Source organism: Chelonia mydas, chromosome 18 (genome assembly GCF_015237465.2).
Source record: "Chelonia mydas isolate rCheMyd1 chromosome 18, rCheMyd1.pri.v2, whole genome shotgun sequence".
Taxonomy (NCBI): domain Eukaryota; kingdom Metazoa; phylum Chordata; order Testudines; family Cheloniidae; genus Chelonia; species Chelonia mydas.
This window is the reverse complement of record NC_051258.2, coordinates 5,923,474-5,944,200: the sequence shown is the minus strand read 5'-3', so window position 1 is coordinate 5,944,200 and position 20,727 is coordinate 5,923,474. Positions and strand designations below refer to the sequence as shown.

At 55.9% G+C, this 20,727-nt stretch overlaps 1 protein-coding gene across 2 annotated transcripts in view; it reads left to right on the top strand.

Annotated features, from left to right (window-relative positions):
* Positions 1 to 3,952, top strand: part of EPHA2 (EPH receptor A2) — a 38,009-nt gene extending 34,057 nt beyond the window's left edge. For both annotated transcript variants that reach the window (XM_027820578.3, XM_027820587.3), the window contains exon 17: positions 2,556 to 3,952. In XM_027820578.3, the coding sequence (XP_027676379.2) occupies positions 2,556 to 2,661 (106 nt within the window). In that variant the 3' untranslated portion in view covers positions 2,662 to 3,952. The remainder of the gene's footprint in view (positions 1 to 2,555) is intronic.
* The last annotated feature ends 16,775 nt before the right edge of the window (positions 3,953 to 20,727 follow it).

Below are 20,727 nucleotides of genomic sequence, written 5' to 3'. Positions count from 1 at the left end.
GCCCTGCGCGGATCTGATTGTTCACCACAGGCCCAGTCCTTCACTGCGGGCAGACTCTGGCTCCGCAGGCAGATGCGTGCACCAGCTTCCCACACTGGCTGCTTCGTGTCTTGCCAGGGCGAGCGGGTCCTGGGCATTCCAGCACTGGCCAGGTTAGACGGGCTGCAGCAGGCACCGACCGCGAGCCGGATTGTCTCTGCCTGTGGCACTCGGAAAGGAGCCAGATCTCTTAAAGCCCCGTCAGTCTGATCCTTGCCAGCCACCGGGACTGAGCCCTGGGTGTGGGGGAGAGAGCTCTGATCCGGGGGCAACGCTGGGCTGCTCTTCTTATCTCCAGGGCCGAGCTGTCCCTGTTCCCCTGGTGAAACCTCTGGTTCCCTGCCAGTGTCGTTCTCCTGCCCTTGTCACTGTCTGGCATTACCTCCCCAACCCGTACCTGCTTTCTGCCCAAGGAGGGCAGGATCCCATCAGCTGTCCCTGAGAGAGAGTGGGGGAAACCCTGCTAGCGCCCCACCCCCCGGAGTTTCACCTGTCTCCAGCATTCCCAGCTCCAGCTGGCCCCAGAAGAGGGGGGCCGGGCCCGGAGAGCTGAGCCCAGAGCTGCTGCGTGCACTGCACTTTGCTAACCGCTGCCCCCTCCCCTCTCTGCATCGCCCCCGTCCCCGGCTGGGCCAGGGGCCGACGCGGGGAAATGGAGCCTCCCTTCGGGCTCTCTCTTTCCTTAGAGCTGGTGGTCTGGGCTCAGTTTTGCCCCTCTGCCTTCCCTGCTCCCAACCCCCGCAGTGGTTCCTGGCAGAGCCACGGGAAGCCACGTCCTTCTCCGTGCTGGGACCCTGCTCAGAGTCACCCAGGAGGGAGAAGCGCTGTCATCTCCCCCCTGCTCTCCCCCAGTCACTCTTGGAAGGAGGGGAGGGACCCTCTTTTCCTTCCCTTCCCCCTCCAAATCCTCATCCCCCAGGAAATAACAACACCCCAAGCCCTGTAGGTTAAATATAGCCTGTGTGAACAGCAGGGCTGGCTGGCTGCTGGACCAGGCTGGGAATGTTTTCTGTATGCCCCAGGGACAGGGATGGGGGGGAGCATCCGGGGATAGCTGCAGAACATCACGTTCCCTAAACAAAGCTGGCTCAGCTTGGCCCAAGGGGATTCTCCTCTGCCGCCTAGCCTGGGGAGCCTCTGCCTGCAGTGCATCTGCTCTAAATGCAGGGGAGGCAGTGTGGCCTAGTGGCTAGGGCACTAGATTAGCACTCAGAAGACCTGGGCTCTATTCCCAGTTCTGCCGCCAGCCTGCTGGGCAAGTCACCCCCCTCCCCCACCCCCATGCCTCAGTTTCCCTTTCTACCCTAAGTTGTTCAGGGCAAGGGCTGAGTCTGGGGCTGGATTTCTGTTGGGGCCTCTCGGTGTTCCTGGGCTGCCAGCAAGGCTAGGGGAGTTTACCCATCTTCTGGAGCTGGCTGTTTCCAAGGCTGGAAGGCAGACTAGCTGGCCCGCTGGCCTGTTCCTCTATGTTTGTAGGGAGGCAGCATTGTCTAGTGGCTAGAGCATAGCACTGGGCAGGGGGCGTGTTGGATCTGGTTCCTGGCTCCGCCATGCCTGTGACCTTTGGCAAAACCACGCCCACTCACCTGAGTTCCCCAATGATGACAAAGCTCCCTTTGTGAAGGGCCTGGAGACATGCTGCAGAGCCCAACAAGACTAATTGCCCTTGTTAATTACCTGTGGAGGTGTGTGGAGCTGCTTGTTTTCTCCGCTGGCCTTGCCCTAGCCCACAAGGTGGCTCAGCGATGTCTCAAGAGGTGCTGCCGATCTGAGCACGCACCCTGTAATTAACTGGTTTTACAGGGAAACAAGGGAGAGGCTCATTAACAGGCAGGCTGGTCGGCCCTCCCCTTATTGTTGAAGCGCTGGGGCTGCCAAAAGGAAGCAGTGTCAGGACAGGGCATGAGAAAGAGTCTCCCAGCTCCAGCTGGGAACACGGGGCCTCCCCCAGAGCCCACTGGAGCCTGGGAGTCTTTCCTTTGGCTTCACTAGCTTTGGATCGGGCCGTCGGCAGTTGTCCGCAGGGAAGGATCAGGCTGGGTCGAGGGGGAAGGAGAAGACGAGAGAGGAACGGGGATGAAGAAAGGGCAGGGGGAGATCGTGAGGAGGCAGGAGAGGACACCAGTCCTCAGTGGTGGTCACAAGAGGTGCAGGTGGCTCCTTGGTCCTGAAGCCAGTTCAACACCATCAGCTGCGTAGTTTAGGGCAGCCTCAAGGCTGCTCTCAGCTCTGCCAGCTGGCTGTGACCCTGGGGGGCTACTGCACCAGACAGGGATGGCAGGGGCACAGCCGCACTCCAACCATGCCCCCTTTCCCTGGCCATGCCCCACACGCTCGGGCTGCTAGGCCAACTTTCATGGCTGCTTGGTAAATGTGGGATGAGTCCTTCTCCCCTTGGGGATAGCAGGTCAAACCAGCTTGGACCGGAAGGCCGGCCCTCACCTGCTCCTGGCATTCATGCATCATGGTAGCAGCTGGGCCCGGCTGACATTCCCCTTTGCCTTTTTGTTCCCCAGCGACATTAAGAAAATCGGGGTGCGCCTGCCGGGTCACCAGAAACGCATCGCCTACAGCCTGCTGGGGCTGAAGGAGCAGGTGAGCACGGTTGGCATCCCTATCTGAGCAGAAGCCAGCCCCAGCCCAGGCCGCCTCGCCACCTGCGTGGAGAAGGAATCGCTACGGGAGAGAAAGCGACACTCAGCAGCTGGGCAAACTGGGAAATACTTGAAGTGGAGAATTGAAGTGCGCTTGGCATCGTTCCCCAGCCAAGAGCCTCTGAGGACACTGACCGCCTGGATGGCAGTGCCCAGAGCAAAGTCAGCCAGTCTCTCATGCCATTAGTATTGGGTGATCTCTAGCGTGCCTAGACACTGCAACCGCTGCTTTGCAATGTTAGCCGGCTCCAGGGGGAGGCGCTAGACGCAGCCTGTTCTGAAGGAATGCCCTCCTTGGGTTTGGCCAGGGCACCAGCTGCCATCCTTGGAAGGCGCTCCAGCTGCCTTGCGGGCAGCCTCGTGGCCGGATGTCAGGCAGGTTCTGTGCTTGCTGAGGTGGCCCGTGGCGAACTCTTCCTCCACCTGCTGCTTGCACAGAGCTGGCCAAAGCAGAGCGGGGCTCATCGGGCTTGTCTTTCGTTCCCTGCTTTGCTGACCCTCTCCTGACTGGCGGGAGTGTGTGGATTTTCCAGAACGGCCTCCATTTCTAAGCAGAGGGTAGGCCGGGACTTTGCTGTGACAAAGCGACATTGATTTTTCCTTTGCTCTTTATAAGAGGATGAAGATTAAATAAAATGATAAATGATAAAGTTTAAACTTCAAAACAACCAAGTTTCCAGGTGCAGGGAACCTGCATCTTGGCCAGGCTGAACCAAAGCCTGGCTCGATCTATTTCCTTGCTCATTTCCTTTCACCGGGCACCGATACGCTGCTCCCTGCTCCCGTGTGTTTGCTTTTTAAGCAACTGGCTGTATCAAGGACCTTTTGCTCAGTAGTTTTATTCTCCTGTCTGTACCACAAGAGAAGGGCAGATGCCAGTGCCTTAAATTTGACATTGCTCTGGTAGCAAGTGAAGCGGCTTTGCAGATGACAGTTGATAGCTGTGCCCAAGGTCTTGTAACCATTTTCCTTCTCTCTATTTATTCTTCCACTCTGCCCCCCACCCTGTGCTCCTTTGTGTTTTGCTAGATGCCCTATGCTAGTCTGTCAGTGTTAACTTTTTTTAATGTAATTTATTATATTTTTTTATATTTATTGATGGAAATCAGAGGGTTTTTGCCCTTTCTCAAAATTGCTGTTCAGATTAAAACAGGCCAATGGAACTGAGTTTACTCATGGGTTCCAGGAAAATTTGTTCTGCGATTTTAATAAAATGTGCAGGGTTTTTTTAAAATACTTTCCGTTGAGTGTGCAGTCTTGTGTGGCGCAGGGAACACACAGGGTTACTTTATTGCTTGCACCACATTTGGAGAATCGACACAGTAATACAGACTGACCCATTGCTTGGGTCATCAGCTGGGATTGACCCCACAGCCTCTAGATTCAATGCAGAGACCTTCACTGCGTCAGCTAATTTATTAAAGCATGTGACGTTCCCTTCAATGGGACTTAAATACTTGCTGATGTTAAGCATGTGGGTTAAGGGAGCTTTTCAAAGGCATAAACAGTCGCTATGTAACCAGCTCCCACTTTGAGATGGATTTCTGGTCCAGATGCAGGGACCAGGTAGGGCGCAGGGGAATTCTGGGGGGGCGCTGAAAGACGAGCCGCGCTCGAGGGGAGCTACCTGCGTCCACATTACAGAGCGGTCCCGTTAGCAGCTGATGAGTTGTGCTCACTCCGATTTTGCCCTATACTCCCGCTCTGGCCGGCCACCTCAAATTCACAGCAGCATCGCACTTGAGCGCCAACTCAGGTGATGCTGCCATGCAGACAAGCTGACCTGCCTGGAGTGCGTTGGGCATTGGACCCCAAGCCGGAAGCAGTCGCCAGGGGCTGCCCACTCTGGAAAGAGGGGCAGGGGGCACACACTGTAGGCTTTGGGCTTGTCGACACCCAAAAACTGTCTCCCTTGGATTGAACCTGGCTCGTTAAAGCAGTACAACCCCACTGGTGTGGATGCAGTGGCACTGATAACCAGTACAGCTAGCCCCAGATGGGGAGGAGAATAAGCTATACGGGTGTAAAGCGTTTGTATGCTGTTTTAACTGCACCACACAAGGAATTGTACCGGTAGACCTGCCCACGTGGTTCTACTAGGATAAAATCTCTGCATTGTCCCCATGGGGTGATTCACTGTATGGGGTGTGATTTCTAAAGCACAGAGAGGGGTTGCGCATTAATTGGTCCGTGGAGCCCCTGCTGGTGTGCACTAAAAGTTCCCTGATGTGCTTTAATGCAGCGCTGTTTCACACTGCACTACGTTACAGCGTGTCAGCAGGGTCTACACCGCCCGGCTCATGCCCAGCGCGTCAGTGTGCTTTGGAAACCACGCCTGCGGAGCGCGTTACCCCACCATGTAAACAAGCCCATTGCCGATGCGTGACCTCCCTCCTGGCTGCAGAAGCTTGTCCCGAGCTGCTGAGCTCCCCAGGAGGTCAAATCATCGTGCCAGCAGGTGCCAGGTTCAGTGTTTGTTGCCAGCTTAGCCAGGGGTTGTTGCATGTGTATCGGGGGCTCCGAGGGCTTCACTCAGCCCAGCTGGGTGGTCAGACACTTCCAAGGTGCGACTCCCATTGGAGATTCACTCTTCAGACCAAATGAGAAAAGGCCAATACAGTTTGGGTTCTGGACAGAGGCCCGGTGGCACAGAGAATCCATTGTGCCCCCCTCTGCACGGCTCGGGTGAGGCCCCCCATGCAACTCTGTACCCACAGTGGAGTTGCACCAGTGCCGGATTTTGCACCAGCACAAGATCTCCCCTTGCGTGTCCAGCGCCGTGCAGAGAGGTGTCTGTGGGTTGCTTGCTGTGTGGGAACGTGTCCATGCTCGCAGTAACAAATTGGCGCTGCCAGCTGCCCGAGCCAGTTCTTAGGCAAAGGAGATTTATTTGCATGGCCGAGCCCGGCTTAGTCAGCAGCGTCCTCCTAAGATTGCAAAACCTGCCTTGGAAGGATTGCGTTAGAGCCACGGCTTACAAATCACTCCAGCCCAGCTCTGAAGCTGAATGCTCCTAAAGGAATAAGCCAGGCTTTGCACATGAGGACCTAGCCGAAGGCCTGTTCCCGTAAGGACGACTCCCAAATGACAGGAACAAGATAAAACTGGAAAGGCAAAGGGCAGTGCTGGGGTCAGCACATGGGAAAGAGTTTCCTCCGCACAGAGGCATATGCAGCCTCCCAGAGAGACTGTTTCTTCGCAGAGTTCTGGCAACGATTTGTGGCAAAGACTGACTAAGGTGGCAGTAGTTTAATGGGGTCCGTTTAATGGCAAATTAAACAGCACAAAGGGACCAATCAATTAACCCGTAAGCTTCCAGGGCCACTCAACAGGAAGCAGTGTTTGCCTCTGGACTAAGACAGGGACTGGCAGTTCAGGCTGTGGGGTCCTAGTCCCAATTCAGGCCCCGATCCACAAAGGTATTTGAGCCCATAGGAGTTAAGCACTTCCTCTGAGGATCAAGCCCTCTGCCACTGACTGTGGGCAAGTCACTAAATGGCTCTGCACGTCTGCCTTCCTTTCAAAGGGGCCTACCCTGTGGTTCTCCCCTAAGTTGATCCAGCCGAGCTGAGGCAAGCACAGTGGTTGCAAGCGGATGTGCTCTCTCCAAACCAATGTCTGCATGAAAGCGAGCAGGAATGTAACCTCGCTGTGCTTGCCAGCAGCTCTCAAGCGAGTGTCCCTTGGCCCAGAGGAGTTGCATATTTCACAAAGTCTCGGCCCTGATTGTTAACCATAAGCAATTCAATTAGGCTCGGATTCCACCTTTAAATTGAAGCCTGATTCAGAGATGGAAACCGAGCGGCGTTGGCCTCGGTGCATCGTTCCCTGGCAGTGTTGTGTCAAGCGCACTGGCATCACCCTGAGCATCTTCCCTCTGCATCATGTCATGTTTTAAAACCCAACCGTCTCATCTAATCATGGTCAGCAAAGCGCTGCGAGGGATAAACCCTGGGTTCAAAATTCAATGATTGTTCCTATCTCTGGCTTCCGGGAGTCTGGGCCTCTCTGCAAACAGGGAGGGAGGTCAATGACCGATAAACACGGCCCTCCTTTGCTCCTTCAAAGCCAAGAAGAAATAAATCCATCAAGTGTCCCAGTCCTCCAAATAAGGCAGGGAGAGGGGAAAAAGCCCTTAAAGAAAGATGTTTAGATTGAAAGAAGAACCCAATCCACAGGCTGTTTTATAGATCCGCGGATGGTCAAATCAGAAGGGACCATCATGGTCATCAAAGCCTCCTGCTTTGAGCAGGGGGTGGGACTAGATGACGTCCTGAGGTCCCTTCCAACCCTGAGATTCTATGATTCTATGATACGGAAAGACCCTCAACCGGCGATTCCTGCAGGAAGCCCGGAGCTAGAGCAGATCCGGTGCTGATTTAAAGATGACCCGTGACAAAGCTGCCATGGCCCACCTAGGGCAATTGGCCCAGTGGTGAATTATGCTCACTAGACATTTGCACATTAGGTCTAGTCTGAATTCAACTCCCTGCCACCGGAGCTCGTTCTGTCCTTGTACCAGCGATGTTCCTTTGCCAGCGAGTCTCCTGGGATTTTAGCCATGACAGGGTGAGGCAGAAGAGACCAGTAAGCCGTCAAACGAGGAAGTGCCATAATCAATCGAGGCGTCTTACTCTCCGGCCCACCCTTTACAGTGGGGATCGCCCCCCACGCCGCCCGCCCCAGCGGCCCCGCTCCCTGCTGGCTGAGCTAGAGGAGAGTCCGCTGTCTCTGTTCGTAATACAGGGCCTAGGACATGTCTCAGGTCAGCCCTTTGAGATGCTCCCGGCAAGTGCTCGGGGGATGGGGCAGCTACCTTCCTGTCTGATGCCACTGCCTGAGGACGGGGCATTGGCCTTCTTGTGCCTTCCTGGCTGCTGCTAGGACCACAGGAGGGATAATTTGCCTGTGGCTTTGGTCTGTTCAGGTTCTTCCCCTGGGCCCATCACCAAGGTATCCAGGCCCAGAGCTTCTGGGCTGCTGAGGCTCTCTGGGAAGCAGTCCTCATTTCCAGAGGTGCTGAGCGCCCGCCGTGCCAGCTGAACTCAGTGGGAGTGTCAGTGCAGGCCCAGGCTGCCTCTGGGGACCCAGGCCGATGTTCCCGCCACAAGAAGTTAATGTCTTCATTGACGGGCCCTTTTCGGGCTGATCCAGGGAGGCCCCTGCTCCCCTCGCCCTGGCTTTTACACAGCCGTTCCCTGCGGCATTGTTCTAAGGCCCCTGGAGAGCTCAGCATGAGGCGAGCCGCCTTTGTCCAGAGAAGCATTTCTTTAAGAAGTCCCCTTTGTCCTGGCCTTGGAAATGCAGCTTGTTTGCATTTTAACACACGTCCTCAAATTGCCCAGGCAGCCTGCGCTGGCTGTGTCATTAAGGCCTGGCCGCTGAAGCTCTGGTAATTACAGCAACACTTGGCTGGGGGCTTGCTTTGGTGGTCTCCACCATAAAAAGTGACCAGCCCAGCCAAGCGCTCCATGCCATTTAACGAGGAGCCCTCGGCCTATTCCGGTCCTTCCGTGTAAATGCAGCACATGGCTGCAGCGAGCACAACAGAATCTGGTGCCCGGACCAAAGGCAATGTTTGGCTTGTCGTTTATGGGGCTGCGGGAGGATTCATCCAGGACATGCAGCCAGGCTAAAGATACCGAACTCTGCAAAGACACTGTCCCAGCTGGGCCCTGCACCCAGAGGGTGGAACCCTGAATGGCTGCTTGCGTTCTGTGCTTTGCCGAGAGACGTGAGGTGGTTCCATGGGCACCACGCAGGGGCAGAGTCCAGCCCAAACGCCCATCCAGAGCCGCTGGCTGCCTGGGTTTAGCCATTGGCCTGGGCTGGCTGCTACTCCATGGACTGAAAATCTAGACGTGGCCGACCTGAGATCTGCTGACTTTCAGGCTAGTGCCCGCACCATTGACCCACACTGCCTATGAAGTGTTAGGCAGTGTTGCCTAGTGGTTAGAACAAACGGAACTGGGGCCATGACACTGGGGCTTGTCTATTCCCCTTTTGATCTACGTGACCCAGGGCAAGTAACTTGCCTGCCTTGTGCCTCAGTTTCCCCACCTGTAAAGTGGGGTTGGTAAGCCCGGCCTACATCCTGGGCTTCTTCGATCACTGTGGAACTCTTGGGTGAAGGGCATTGCTACTGCTGCAGCTGCCTAGGGGTTCTCTGGCCCACTGGGGTTTAGAGGTGGCCCCATGAGGCAAACACTAGCCCAGGGCTACCAGGTTTCCAGTCATGCCGGTAAGTTCCTGTGATTTCCCTTCCCACCAGCTCTAGAAGAGAAAGAGGCGAAAATGGCCTGACCCACTGGGGTCACTTAGCATGAAAAGAGGCTTGGCCGAGCGATGACCCGGCCCAGCCAGAGCTTGAGAAAAAGGAGACTGCCGGGAAACAACCCGCGCCTCCCTCAGCAGGCCGCCCCGCGGGCCCTGCACCAGCCCAGCACCACCACTCTGCCACAGGGCGAGCTGAGCATCCGGCCCTGCAGAACGGGCAGCGTGGAGGAGGCAGGAGACGAGTCAGCGCTGGAGAGACAAGGGGCATTTGCGTCACGCGCTGCTGAGCGCCCAGCCTAGCCAACCTCTGCCCAGCCCGAGCATGAAGGGGGTAATGAGGCCAGCAGGCAGCTGGAGTAGGAGAGGAAAGTGGAGTGGGGGGGGGCATAGGGGTCTGGGCCAGGAGAGGAGCTGGCACTTGACAAGGAGGCGAGTAGGCCCAGAGCTGACCCTGGCCCAGCCTGTGGCGCCGGCTGGCCCGGGGAGCAAGGAGGCGGTTGGGTCAGACCTGTGTGGGATGCTGCATGGCCCGAGGGACGTGTGCCTGCCGGCCCAGCCATGCCCTGGGGAGCCCACCCTGCAGGTCCTGCTGCGTGTTCATAGCATGGAGATCTGCCATGCAGCCTTGGCACAGCGGGCACTGTGACGTGGGGCCCAAGGCAGCTGGCTGGGTGGGGGCCATGGGCTGGGCCATGTCCCAGCTGAGGTCTGGTGACCGTTGAGCTAGCTGTTCCCCACTGTGCCAGGTGGGCTGCTATAACCCGTCTCCCCCATCCCCTGGCCTGCTGTGGCACCCTGCCCACTGAGGCTGGTGCCCTGCACGGCTACCTCTGCCAAGCCCTGGCCTCCTGCTACCCCCTCCTCCCTGGCCTCAGCTGGGATGAGGCCACCTGGCTGGAGCCACTCTCCGTGGCCCTCTATGCCTGTCCCTGGGCCCGGCTCTCCCTGGGCAGCCACATGGTGCTGTGTGGGGCTGGCTCCCTCTGGCTCCTCTCACTGCCGGTGGCCAAGGCCATGGCAGCACCAGGTGCTGGTCAGTGATCTGCCCAGCCAGCAGCTGCAGGAGGCTCAGAGTCTGGGGGCAGATGCCAGGGGGAGCAGGAGCCCTGGGCAGTGGCTCTGGCGTGCCAGCAGGGGCGAGCCCTACGTCCAGGCCGGGGCATACACCTGGCAGCACCTTGCCCTGGTGGGACTGGGCCTCAGGAACCTGGCACAGATGCCATGCTGGATGCCACCCTGCAGGAGGAGGCTATCGGAGGGTGTGCGGGTACCACAACACATGGCCATCAGCCATCACCCTGCTGTGAGGCCTCTGGTGACCCATCAATTCCCCCTGGAGGAGGCGCTGCAGGCCCAGGGCACCTCCAGGCAGGGGGTGGGCCTGTAGGTCATGGTGAAGTGTGCCCCGATGGCCCTGGAGCGGGGATCCCTTGTCCCGAGGCAGGTGTAGTGATCCCAATGCTGGGCCCTGACCCGCCAGAGGAGATGGAGGGCAGGGACAGTCTGCGGGGGATGCACTGGGTGAACTAACAGGCCTGACCCAGCTGTGATCAATACTGTGCTGGACGGCAGGGGCTAAGCTGTGACAAGCCGGGGGACCCACCCGGGTGGTGGTGGACGGCTCACCAGGGCCTGGAAGCCCTGGACGGAAGGGGAGGGAAAATACAGGGCGGCGAATGACGTCTCCAGTGGGGTGAGCCAGGGAACAGGTGGGATAGAGGGGGAGGGTAACCCCCCCGACTGCTCCTAGGAGTAATTCCCTGGGGCTGTGGGGTGATGGTGAATGGGGCAGCAGGGAGGGAATGACTAACATCGCAGCCTTAGTCCTCCACTGGGTTCAGTAGACTTACCCCAGGGATGGGTTTGGCCCACAAAGGATAGGCCACTGGACTGGGACTCAGGAGCCAGGGATTTGATTCCCAGCTTTGCCACTGACTTGACGACCTTTGGCAAGCCCCTTTCCATGCCTCAGTTTCCCCTTTCATAACACAGGGATGGTGGTACCTTCCTTCGAGCTCTATGGATGATATGGGTTAACTATAGTTAATGCTGCAGACAGTACAGCGTAGGGCACAGCCCGGGCCCCAGGGCCTCTCCTCCCATGGCTTCCCCCAAAGTGCCTGGGTCACCAACAAACAGCCCCGGAGAGGGCCCGCTCCTGCATGCCTTCAGTGCACAACTCCCACCGAAGTTAGTGGACGGTCACATACGCCAGCCAGTCATGTCGCAGATTCCAGGGATGTTTATTTCAGGCCACCCAACCGCCCTCCCTTGAGCCCTCTGGTGACCCAGGTGGAGCTGGTATTTTAAAGAGTCTCCCGTTCCCTGCCCGCATTTCAACACAGCCGCAGCTATGCCCGGGCGCGTTCCACTGAGACCTAGCCACAATTGCAGCCTAACCCTCCAGCCACTTCATCTTCCACGGGCCTTGGCCAGCCAGCCGGTCAGAGCAAAGAAAACAGCATTTAGCGGGTGGCCCGGCCCATGTGCTGAGCTTGCATGTTTGGAAAGTGGCTTGATTTTAGTATTTTGGCCTGAGACACATAGACCAACATTTTACTTAATGGGCTAGAACTATTCTCTAAGAGCTACCGAAGTTGCGGCTGCCCAGCCTTCCTAGCATCGTGATTCGCTCGGCTAGACCGGCTCTCGTGCCGTGATCGCAACGCGCTTCGCCTTCTTGATTCAGCCCCAGCGCCTGCGCGGTGAAGTGGCCTGTCTTGCTACAGGTGGGCAGGCGACTCTGTAGTCTAGTGGATTTCACCTCTGGCCTTTGTCCGAAGGAAATCCTTATTTTGTTGTGTCCGGGCATCATTTGCCACATGACGGCTGGCTCATGACACGGACGGGGCATGCTCGGTGTTGGAAACACGAGGTGTTTTGATTGGACGCAGAGCTCCCGTGGTGTGTTATTGTCCTCTGATTGGACGAGTGCATCTCTTTGGGTTTGATTCTCCTCTTGCTTACCCCACGTTTACACTGGGGTCGTGTAATCCCAGTGACGGCAGTGCAGCAACCGGCCCGATTTCTGTGCCTACACTCGCCACTAGGAACTCTCGACTCGCTTTCCCCACGGAGCCTGAACTTGTTATTTGTATTACCAGGGTGCCTAGAGGTGCCAGCCAAGACTAGGGCCACGCTGTGCCCAGGTGCTGTACAAACAGAGCACAGGGGACAGTCCTTGCACCAAAGAGCTGCCAATCTAACCTAATGTTCCCATAGACTATACGTTCCATAGCGTCATCGAGTTTAAGGCCAGAAGGGACAAGTAGATCATCTCGTCTGACTGCCTGTATTTCACATTTCGTCCCTGTATTGAGCCCAGTAACTTGTGCGTGGCTAAAGCATCCCTTCCGGAAAGGCCAGCAGATCCAGAATGGCTGCATCAAGAGATAGAGAATCTAGCGCTGCCCTTGGGAGCTGCTGCTGCCGTCCCTGTTCACAATGCGAGCCTAATTTTGTTTTTCTACGTCGCTGCCTCCGGCTTCCAGCCATTGCTTCTTGTATCCTGCAGACACGCCCAGCAGCAGTAAATGCATTTACTAGAGCAGTGGTGCGCAAACTGGGGTGTGTGTGTGTGTGAGGAAACTGGAAACACAATCGTGGAAGAGGGATAAAAACAGAGTGGGTATTGGGGTGGGGGGAGGGATTAAAAGAACGTAGCATTCCCGCCCCACAAAGAACATCAACACCCGGGCCAGCAGCCGCCCAGCTCTGAAGGCAGCGCTGCAGCGCAGAGGCAGGAGGAGGGGTGCCAGATTCCATGAATGGGAAGCGGGGGTGCGACTGGAAAAGTTTGCGCATCACTATACTAGAATATTCAGGGAAAGGGGAAATGCAGAGAAAGCAGGTTTTTTTTAAATATTGGGATCAGTGGCCACTTAACTTTCTGTAACACTATTCACCCAGCTCTATAGCTTATCCCCGTATTACAGGTGGGGCAACCGAGGCACACAGACATGCTCAAAGTTGCACAGCAAGTCAGAGCCAGGGTTAGAGGACACCTCTCCCTGGCCCGTGCTCAAAACCCAAGACAACATTGCCGCCCTTTGATTTGTCATTAATTACCTGCTTTTGTTTCTGTTACTCTATACACTGCTGTGACCAGTGCAACCGCACTTCCCTCAATAAAAATATTTACCGCCAAAAATAAACAGCCCCTGAGATTATGTGATCCTTACGAACTGTCTCCTGCCTCTGGTTCCCATTCCCTTTTGTCTAATTCTCATCCAATGTGGTCGTTGGTTCTGTGGTTAGTACAATATCGGTGACAGATGTTTTCTTCTGCTGGGCCCCTGCTTTCAAGCTACGGGCTGACCCCTGTGTTTGTCCCCTTGTCAGTTGTTTATTCCTATCTGTGGCTATTTTAGATCTTTGAGAGATCTGTGTTCCCAGCGAGTCCCAAAGGGAATGCAGGCATTGAGCAATGTCATCCAGGAGGGAGATGTTAATGGCCAGGGCACTGTACTTGTGACCCGAGGAAGTACAGTCCGTGACCACAGCGATCCCGCTACAGAGCATTGCTGAGCACTGATCCAACAATAACAGGCTTCTTTTGATTTCTGGAGGTGGGAGAATGGGTCAGGCTGCAAAGGAACACATCCAGGACCCCTGCACTTCATTGTCTTTCGACATGGCCTCAAGAGACAGACCGTGGCAGATGCTGTCTCCTAACAGGTCTGTGAATTTCAGGTCGGTGAAATTCCCCCTGTTCAGAGGTCTGGCACATGTTACTATGTGGGTGTAACTAGGGCTGGTCAAAAAGTTTCCAATGGAATGTTTTCCCGTTTCCATGGGAGAGCACCACTTTCACCAACATTTTGTTTAGGGGGGAAAATGGGGGGGGGGGGGGGAAGCATTGGAGTGAGGGCAGGACGTTCCATACCTGGAAGGGAACACGTCCATTTTTAATTTCACAATCACTTTTCATTTTGCAACGTATATTGGATTTGTGGCAAAGTGCAACATCAAGAGCCAATTCAAAGGAGTTTAAGAAAAGTACCAAGATTTATTTTAATTCAGAAAGAGAGAGAAAAAACAAGCAAACAAGGAGCCGCTGCCATGCCAGGACTCCAGCCAACCCAGGACCCCCGAAGTAACCCTTCCTCCTGGAACTCTAACGCCCAGCTGGAAGCCAGGGAGTTTTATAGATGGCTTCCTTACCCAGAACCCTTTGTGGGGAAGGGAAGTCCCACCCCTGTCTCTCTGGGTGATTGACAGCTCCTCCAGCTAATCAGCTCTCTTTCCCTCACTCCTGGTTCTATAAGAACTTCACCCCATCACAATGTTGTGTTATAATTCATATAGACTTTCAATGTAAAAATGTAAAAAACTGAAATCAGAATGAAACGGTTCGATTTGATCCAAGCAGCACGTTTCAATTGACTCGGACTGAAATTTATTCCAAACGGTTGTTTTGCTGGAAATTTTGCGTCGGGGGGGGGGCTTCTTCTGATTCAGAACAAAACCGAACGCCAGAAGGTTGGCGTGTCCCGTGGAATGGACATTCCAGGTTTCAGCCAGCACTAAGTTTAACCCACTGGGGAGTGGGCATTGTGGGAGCCCTGCTGTGCTCCCCCCAATGTCCGTCACTAAGTATGGTAATTTTGTCAAGTGTCCGTCACGCAACATGGTGGTGCCGACCCCTGGGAGGTCCCCGGTTCAATCCCTGCTATGTCCGACCCGATGGCCGCCATAATACCATGCACCATGGTTAGCCGTCCTCGACATAAGGCTAAAGTGGGACTTCCATGGGGCTAGGCCTGGTGCGGAGCCTCTGCTGTGGGGGAATTTCACTGTTGCTTGAGATGGAAAATGTGAAGGCTCTGACCTCTCCAGACTCACTGGCCTGTCCCTATGTGGGTGATTCCATCCCGCCTGCCTGGACCCCCGCTGTCGGTGGAGTCAGCCTTCCTCTGCTTGGGGCAGTTAGAGAATTGCCACCTCCGGCCTGTGTCTCAGGGCCACGGCTGATGTAAGCCAGCACAGCTCCATTCAGCTCAACAGGCCGGGGCTCATTTACACTGGCCGTGGCGCTGACCCGCCCCGGGGTGGAAAGGCACTGAACCCTGCTGAGACGTGAAGTCGTCATCATCACCGGGGCTAATGGGAGGGTAGTGCGTGGCTAGCCCGCCGCTCAGGGCGGCCATCTCTCCTCCAGGCCTGACCCGTGCTGGGTACGAGTCTATCACACATGCCACAGCGCATGGCTTCCTTGAGCATCAAACACAGCGGCATCCCCTGGGCCAGGCAATCAGAGCCAGGCCATCCAGCCTGCGTGCCTGGTCCCTATGTAGCCACCTGGCTATGTGGCCGGATGTTCAGCGGTGCTGGGTGTCGGCAACTCCCCTTAGACTTCGGGGCCTAGCTTTAGGCACCGGGAGGCAGAGCAGATGGGCCCAAGCGGCATGGGAATGGCTGCTACACCTGAGGCTCCGCTGGGCCTAGCTCCGCATCCTGAAATAAACCGTCCCAAGGGAAGCGTTAAGTGTTTTCGTCTCTGATTTCTGGCAGTATAAAGGGATGAGTGAGTTTAAAGAGCTCAGGAAATGGCTGTAGTTTAAGGTTCTAATAAATCACATCGCAGGCAGGGAGATGGGTTGGGGGAGGAATCAGGCTGAGCTGGCTAATTACCCTCTGGCAGGCCAGGCGACTGGATGAATGATCAGACTCTGTGATCAGCCGGGCTCTCGCTAGGCCAGGGGTTCTCAAAACAACATTTTTGGTGGCCTCAGAGTGCGGCCACCAACTCTTGCTGGTGGCCACTCTGACACTTTTCCCTAAAATACTTTATTAAGTTTAGGAAAAATAAATAAATATGGGCCTATAGGAATCCAAATCGTTGTAATTTATTTATGTAGGTTTTTCTTTTTTTTTTTTGTTTGCAGACTCAGTAATAAATATAATGCTGTGAGAAGTTGTATTTTCATGTTTTTTAATATCACTTTTTGCAGCAAGCCCCAGGACAAATTAAGCTCTGGATGCGGGGCTTGGATGGGGAACCAGCGGGAGCCAGGGGCGATGGGGGGCTCGATGCAGGGCCAGGAAGGCAGCAGGGTCCAGGGGCAATGTGGGGAGACGGATGCAGGGCCTGGGGAGGAAGCGGGGACCAGGGCGATGGGGCTGGGTGGTGAGCCCTGTGGCTGGAGTTGGGGGTCAGCAACCACGTCAGAGCCCGGGGCAGGAGCTGCACAGTGGAGCTGGGGCCAGGAGCTGCGGAGCCTGGGTCGGCCCCCCACAACCAAGACTGGGGGGCCAGTGCCAGCAGCCGCTGCCACACAGCCGGAGCTAGGGGTCGGCAGCTCAGGGTTGGAGCCCGCTGCCAGGGATCCGCACCAGGGGCCGGTGCTCGCTGGAGCCCGGGGTCGGCGGCCACTGCCACTTGGCTGGGACTAGGGGTTGGCAGCCAGGAACAGCACCTGGGGTCAGCAGCCAGGGCCGGGGGTTGGTGCCTGCCACCAGGGATCTGCGCCCATTGGAGCCCAGGGTCAGCAGCCAGAGATGGGGATCCATAGCAGGGGCCCATGCCTGGGGTTGGCAGCCGCTGCCTGGGATTGGTGCCCGGGACCAGTACCTGCCAGAGCCCAGGGTCAGCAACCGCTGCCGCACAGCCAGGGCTGGGGTTGGTGTCCAGGGCTAGCGCCCAGGGTCAGGGGCCAGGGCTGGGGTCGGAACACATGGCCGGGGGTTGGCACCGCATGGCCAGAGCCAGGGAGCGGAGCCTGATGCTGCGTGGCCAGGGGTTGGAGCCTGAAGCCCAGCTGGGCCTGGCTGCAGCTGGGGCTGCGTGACCAGAGTTGGGGGTCAGCACCCGAAACATCGCAGCTGGAGCCAGGTGTTGGTGCCCGAAGCCCCATGGCTGGAGCCCTGCGCAACCAGGTTCCCTCAGTCCCACCGCCCAGCCACCCAGGGTGGAAGCCTGAGGCCACTGTGCCCCACCCCACAAGTCGAGAGCTCATCTTGCTCCTTCAGCGTTGTGCCCCACCTGTCTCCAGAGGTGGTGCGGGTGGCACATAAAGGAGCCACAGGAAAGGAGGGGAGGAGTCAATGCTTCACCACCCCAGTCACCACCCAGGAGGTCTGTGGCTGCACGAAAAGCCCCTGGTGGCAGCATGCGGCCATGGTGGCTGCATTTGAGAAACACTGCGCTAGGCACTGCTTTTGTCCAGGATGCTGCGGGGCTGACGGAGGGCGTTCAGGCAAGAGCTAAAGAAGGGACCCTCTATCTCCTAGATCAGTGGTTCTCAACCAGGAGCCTGGGGGGGCCGCGAGCAGGTTTCAGGGGGGCTGCCAAGCAGGGCTGGCATTAGACTTGCTGCGGCCCAGGGCAGAAAGCTGAAGCCTGAGCAATGTAGCTTCGCAGGGCCCCCTGTGGCGTGGGGCTCTGGCAATTGCCCTGCTTGCTACCCCCTAACGCCGCTCTGCCTTTTATAGCAGAAAACCAGTTGTCGGGGCACAGGTGGGCCATGGAGTTTTTATAGCATGTGGGGTGGGGGTGGGGGGCGTCAGAAGGAAAAAGAGACAACCCCTGTCCTAGATCATTGCATTCACATGGCCTATGGTGCTGTACACGCCAGGATTGGTACTAGTTACTACGGCCAATTAAACATGAATTTGTCAAAACACTTTTCCACTGGAAAATGCCATGTTGCCTAAGCCAAATTTTGTCACATAATTGTGTTGCTTTTGCTGAAATTTCAGTTTTAAAAATGGGGAAACCCTGGTTTACCAGGGTCGCAATCGCCCGGGTTTGTTCCTTTTGGACTTTTCATTTCAGAGCAGCTTTCGGTGGTGACCTGGACTTTATTTTATAGCCAGATATTTCAACTGGCCCAAATCAAAAGGAAATGTTTCAATTGACCCCAAATGAATCTTTTTTCCAGAATTTTGTTTAGCAAAAAATGGCTCAATTCTGGATTTTCGCCTCAGGTCAGGACGATAGTCCTGAAATCTCGACCTATTTTGCGGGACGGAAGATCCATTTTCCAGCCAGTTCTTGAACAGTGTATTCAGTTCCTCCTTTCCCTGGGAGCTCGACTAATCAACGTTCTTATGTAGCATGCCCCACCGCAGTGTCTGAGCCCCTTGCAAGAGTATCAAGAGCACAGAAAGCTTTAGGCCAGGTTGTTAAATGTGCCTCAGACAGATGGGCGTTTAGATCCCTTTGCACCCTTTGAAATCCCAGCCAGAGTTCCCTTTCCCCCGTCAGTCGGCAGAGACTGGACTGAGTGTTGTCCTGGGCGGCTGGCTGGCAGAGAGAGCTTTCCACTGTGCTCTGAGGATGCTGTGGTTCCTGGTTATCCTGGGATGGCTGCCGGTTGGAAGAACAGGTGTTGAGAAAGCTTTGTCTCACACACACAGACGGGCCGGCTCCGTTGTGCCGGCGGCTCGTAGCCAGGGTAAGACATCATGCTTGCTGGGGTGAGGCCATTAGCAGATAGGATAGTCCTGCCTTGGAGGGGAGCAAGAAGCCAGGACTTCTGGTTTCCATTCCAAGCTCTGCTGCTGACTCACCGTGTGACCTTGGGCACATCACGTATTCACATCCCTGGGACTCAGTTAAGTTTATTCATGGTTAAAATGGGCCTAATCATATTTCCCCATCTCCCAGGGTGTTGGGCACTTTAAGTAATCATCTGCAAAGTGCTGTGAGTTCTGGCTTGAAGCCCATTGCAAAAGCACTATTTATTATTATTAATCATAATTAATTATGATGATGATGATGTCATAAAAGCTAGATTTAGGAAGCACTGAGTGGTTGAGGGAGGCATCTGGTTAGAAAGGAAAGAGTTTGTCTTTGCATACAACCCAGTCCCTGAGCAGTTCTGGAGAGAGAGGAGGTGCAGGGAAAGCAGGGGCCAGTTGCACACTGACGAATTACAAGGCACGCCCTTGGATTTACGTAACAAAATTCTGGATTCTCTGCAGCCGGGAAAAGGTTTCCAAGGAGCGTCGGAGATCGAAAGCAGCCACGCTGCACACCCAGCTCTCTCGTCACACTCAGCAACAGCTCCACATCGGAACATTAGTTGGAACAATATTTTGAGCGTTCCCAGGCGCTTGGCTTGAATAGGACCAAAGTGACAATTTAACAGGGACATGAGCAGCTACCCGATCAAAAAACCTGCTGGCCTGAGACTGCGAGTCCTTAGCACTATCCATCTTTACGAGCTTTGCGATGGCGGGTCAGTGTTATCCCCATTGTACAGCCAGGCGCAGAGAGATTAAGTGACTTGCCCAGGGTGATGCAATAAGGTTGTGGCAGAGTCAGGAACTGAACTCAAGTCTGTGCTCTAACAACAAGGCAGGCCTTCCTCCCTGGCTCCGTGACGAAGCAGAGATTCAGAACATGCCTGTCTTCTCGTGTCAATTTAGCGCTGGCTCAGCAACCACAGACTTCCATAGGACAGGCTCAGCACAGCTTCCCCCACATTCTGCCCTCTGCCCACTGGCCTCGGCCCTGCCTCTAGATCCGAGGCGCGCTCGGGCTCCGTTGCCCCGTTCTGCTCCGTGCCAGCAAGGAGGCCAGTGGCGTTCGCTGCCCAGCTGGTTTTGTGCTGGGAACTGGGCTGGGCTCGCCTGCCCGTTTCACACAGGGGTTGTCTGACGGCAGAGACGCCCAATCTCGCTACCAGCCTGGGCTGACAGTGACCCAGTGGCAAAAGCCCCAGTGTTGCCCACTACAAATTCCCTGAACGACTCACACGCCAAGAAGCTCCTCCCTGGCTGTGACAAGCAGGGCCAAATAGCTCCCTGGCTCCAGTGGAGTTACCCCAGAGAAGAAAGTGGCCCAAAGGCCTTTAATTGCCAAGGGAATTTCCCAGCCTTGTGCCTCTGGAGACCTGGGACCGAAGCAGCCTGAGATCAGGAGTGAATGAAGCCAGGTGGTCTGTAGCATATCAGAATTGGGTCGTGTCCCTCTTCCATTGCAGAAGCCCCAGGCCCTACGGAGCAGCAGCCTGTACATGCTCCAAGCCTGGCGTCTTGTAGCTAGTCAGTTAACACGGGTATTTGGAACCCAGCTGTGGCTTCACAATGCCGTGCCCAGAGCTCACCCACAGCAGTGCCCAGCCCCAGAGCCCAGCACGGCGGCCAGGACTGGATCCCTGGGGACGTGGTTGCAGGATCGGAGCAAGGTGCACTGGGTGTGCAACAAGGGAGGAACAGCGAGTTCATGTGGCGGAAAGGGATCGATGTCCCAGCGAGACGGGCCAGGGGCCATTTTGCCTGGTTCTGTGGGGTCAGGGTGAGTGACGGGGCAGCTGGAGATGAGGTGAGGGCTCCCATGGAGCTTAGGCCTGACAGGGCCCTCCCGAGTGACAAGTTCATGCTAGTGCAGGCAACCCCGCCATTCCAGCCAGAAACCTAGCAAGCTCCTGTCTCCCGAGTTCAGTTGTTTGCCCTCAGCTGGAGAGCGGCTGCTCCAGAGCATCACTCCTCCTCCTTCTAATGTCCTGCCTAAATTTACTCCTGGCCAGTTCTTGTGCCGACATCGTCCGTCAGTGTCGCCACTCTGGGCAGGGGTGGAAGCCACATTGCTTGGGCCACTTCGAAAACTGCAATGGACGAAGCCCCATACCTATCTTGGATCACCATGGCGGTGCTGAGATAGCCCGGTGGGGATGCCGGAGATCTGTCCAGTTCTGGTTAGGGGAGGGAAATGGACCCACCAGGTGTTTCTCAACTGGTGGGTCATGCCCCCTAAAGCCCTTTCAAGGCTTCTGTGCACAACAACGGTCCTAATAAATAATAATGAAGA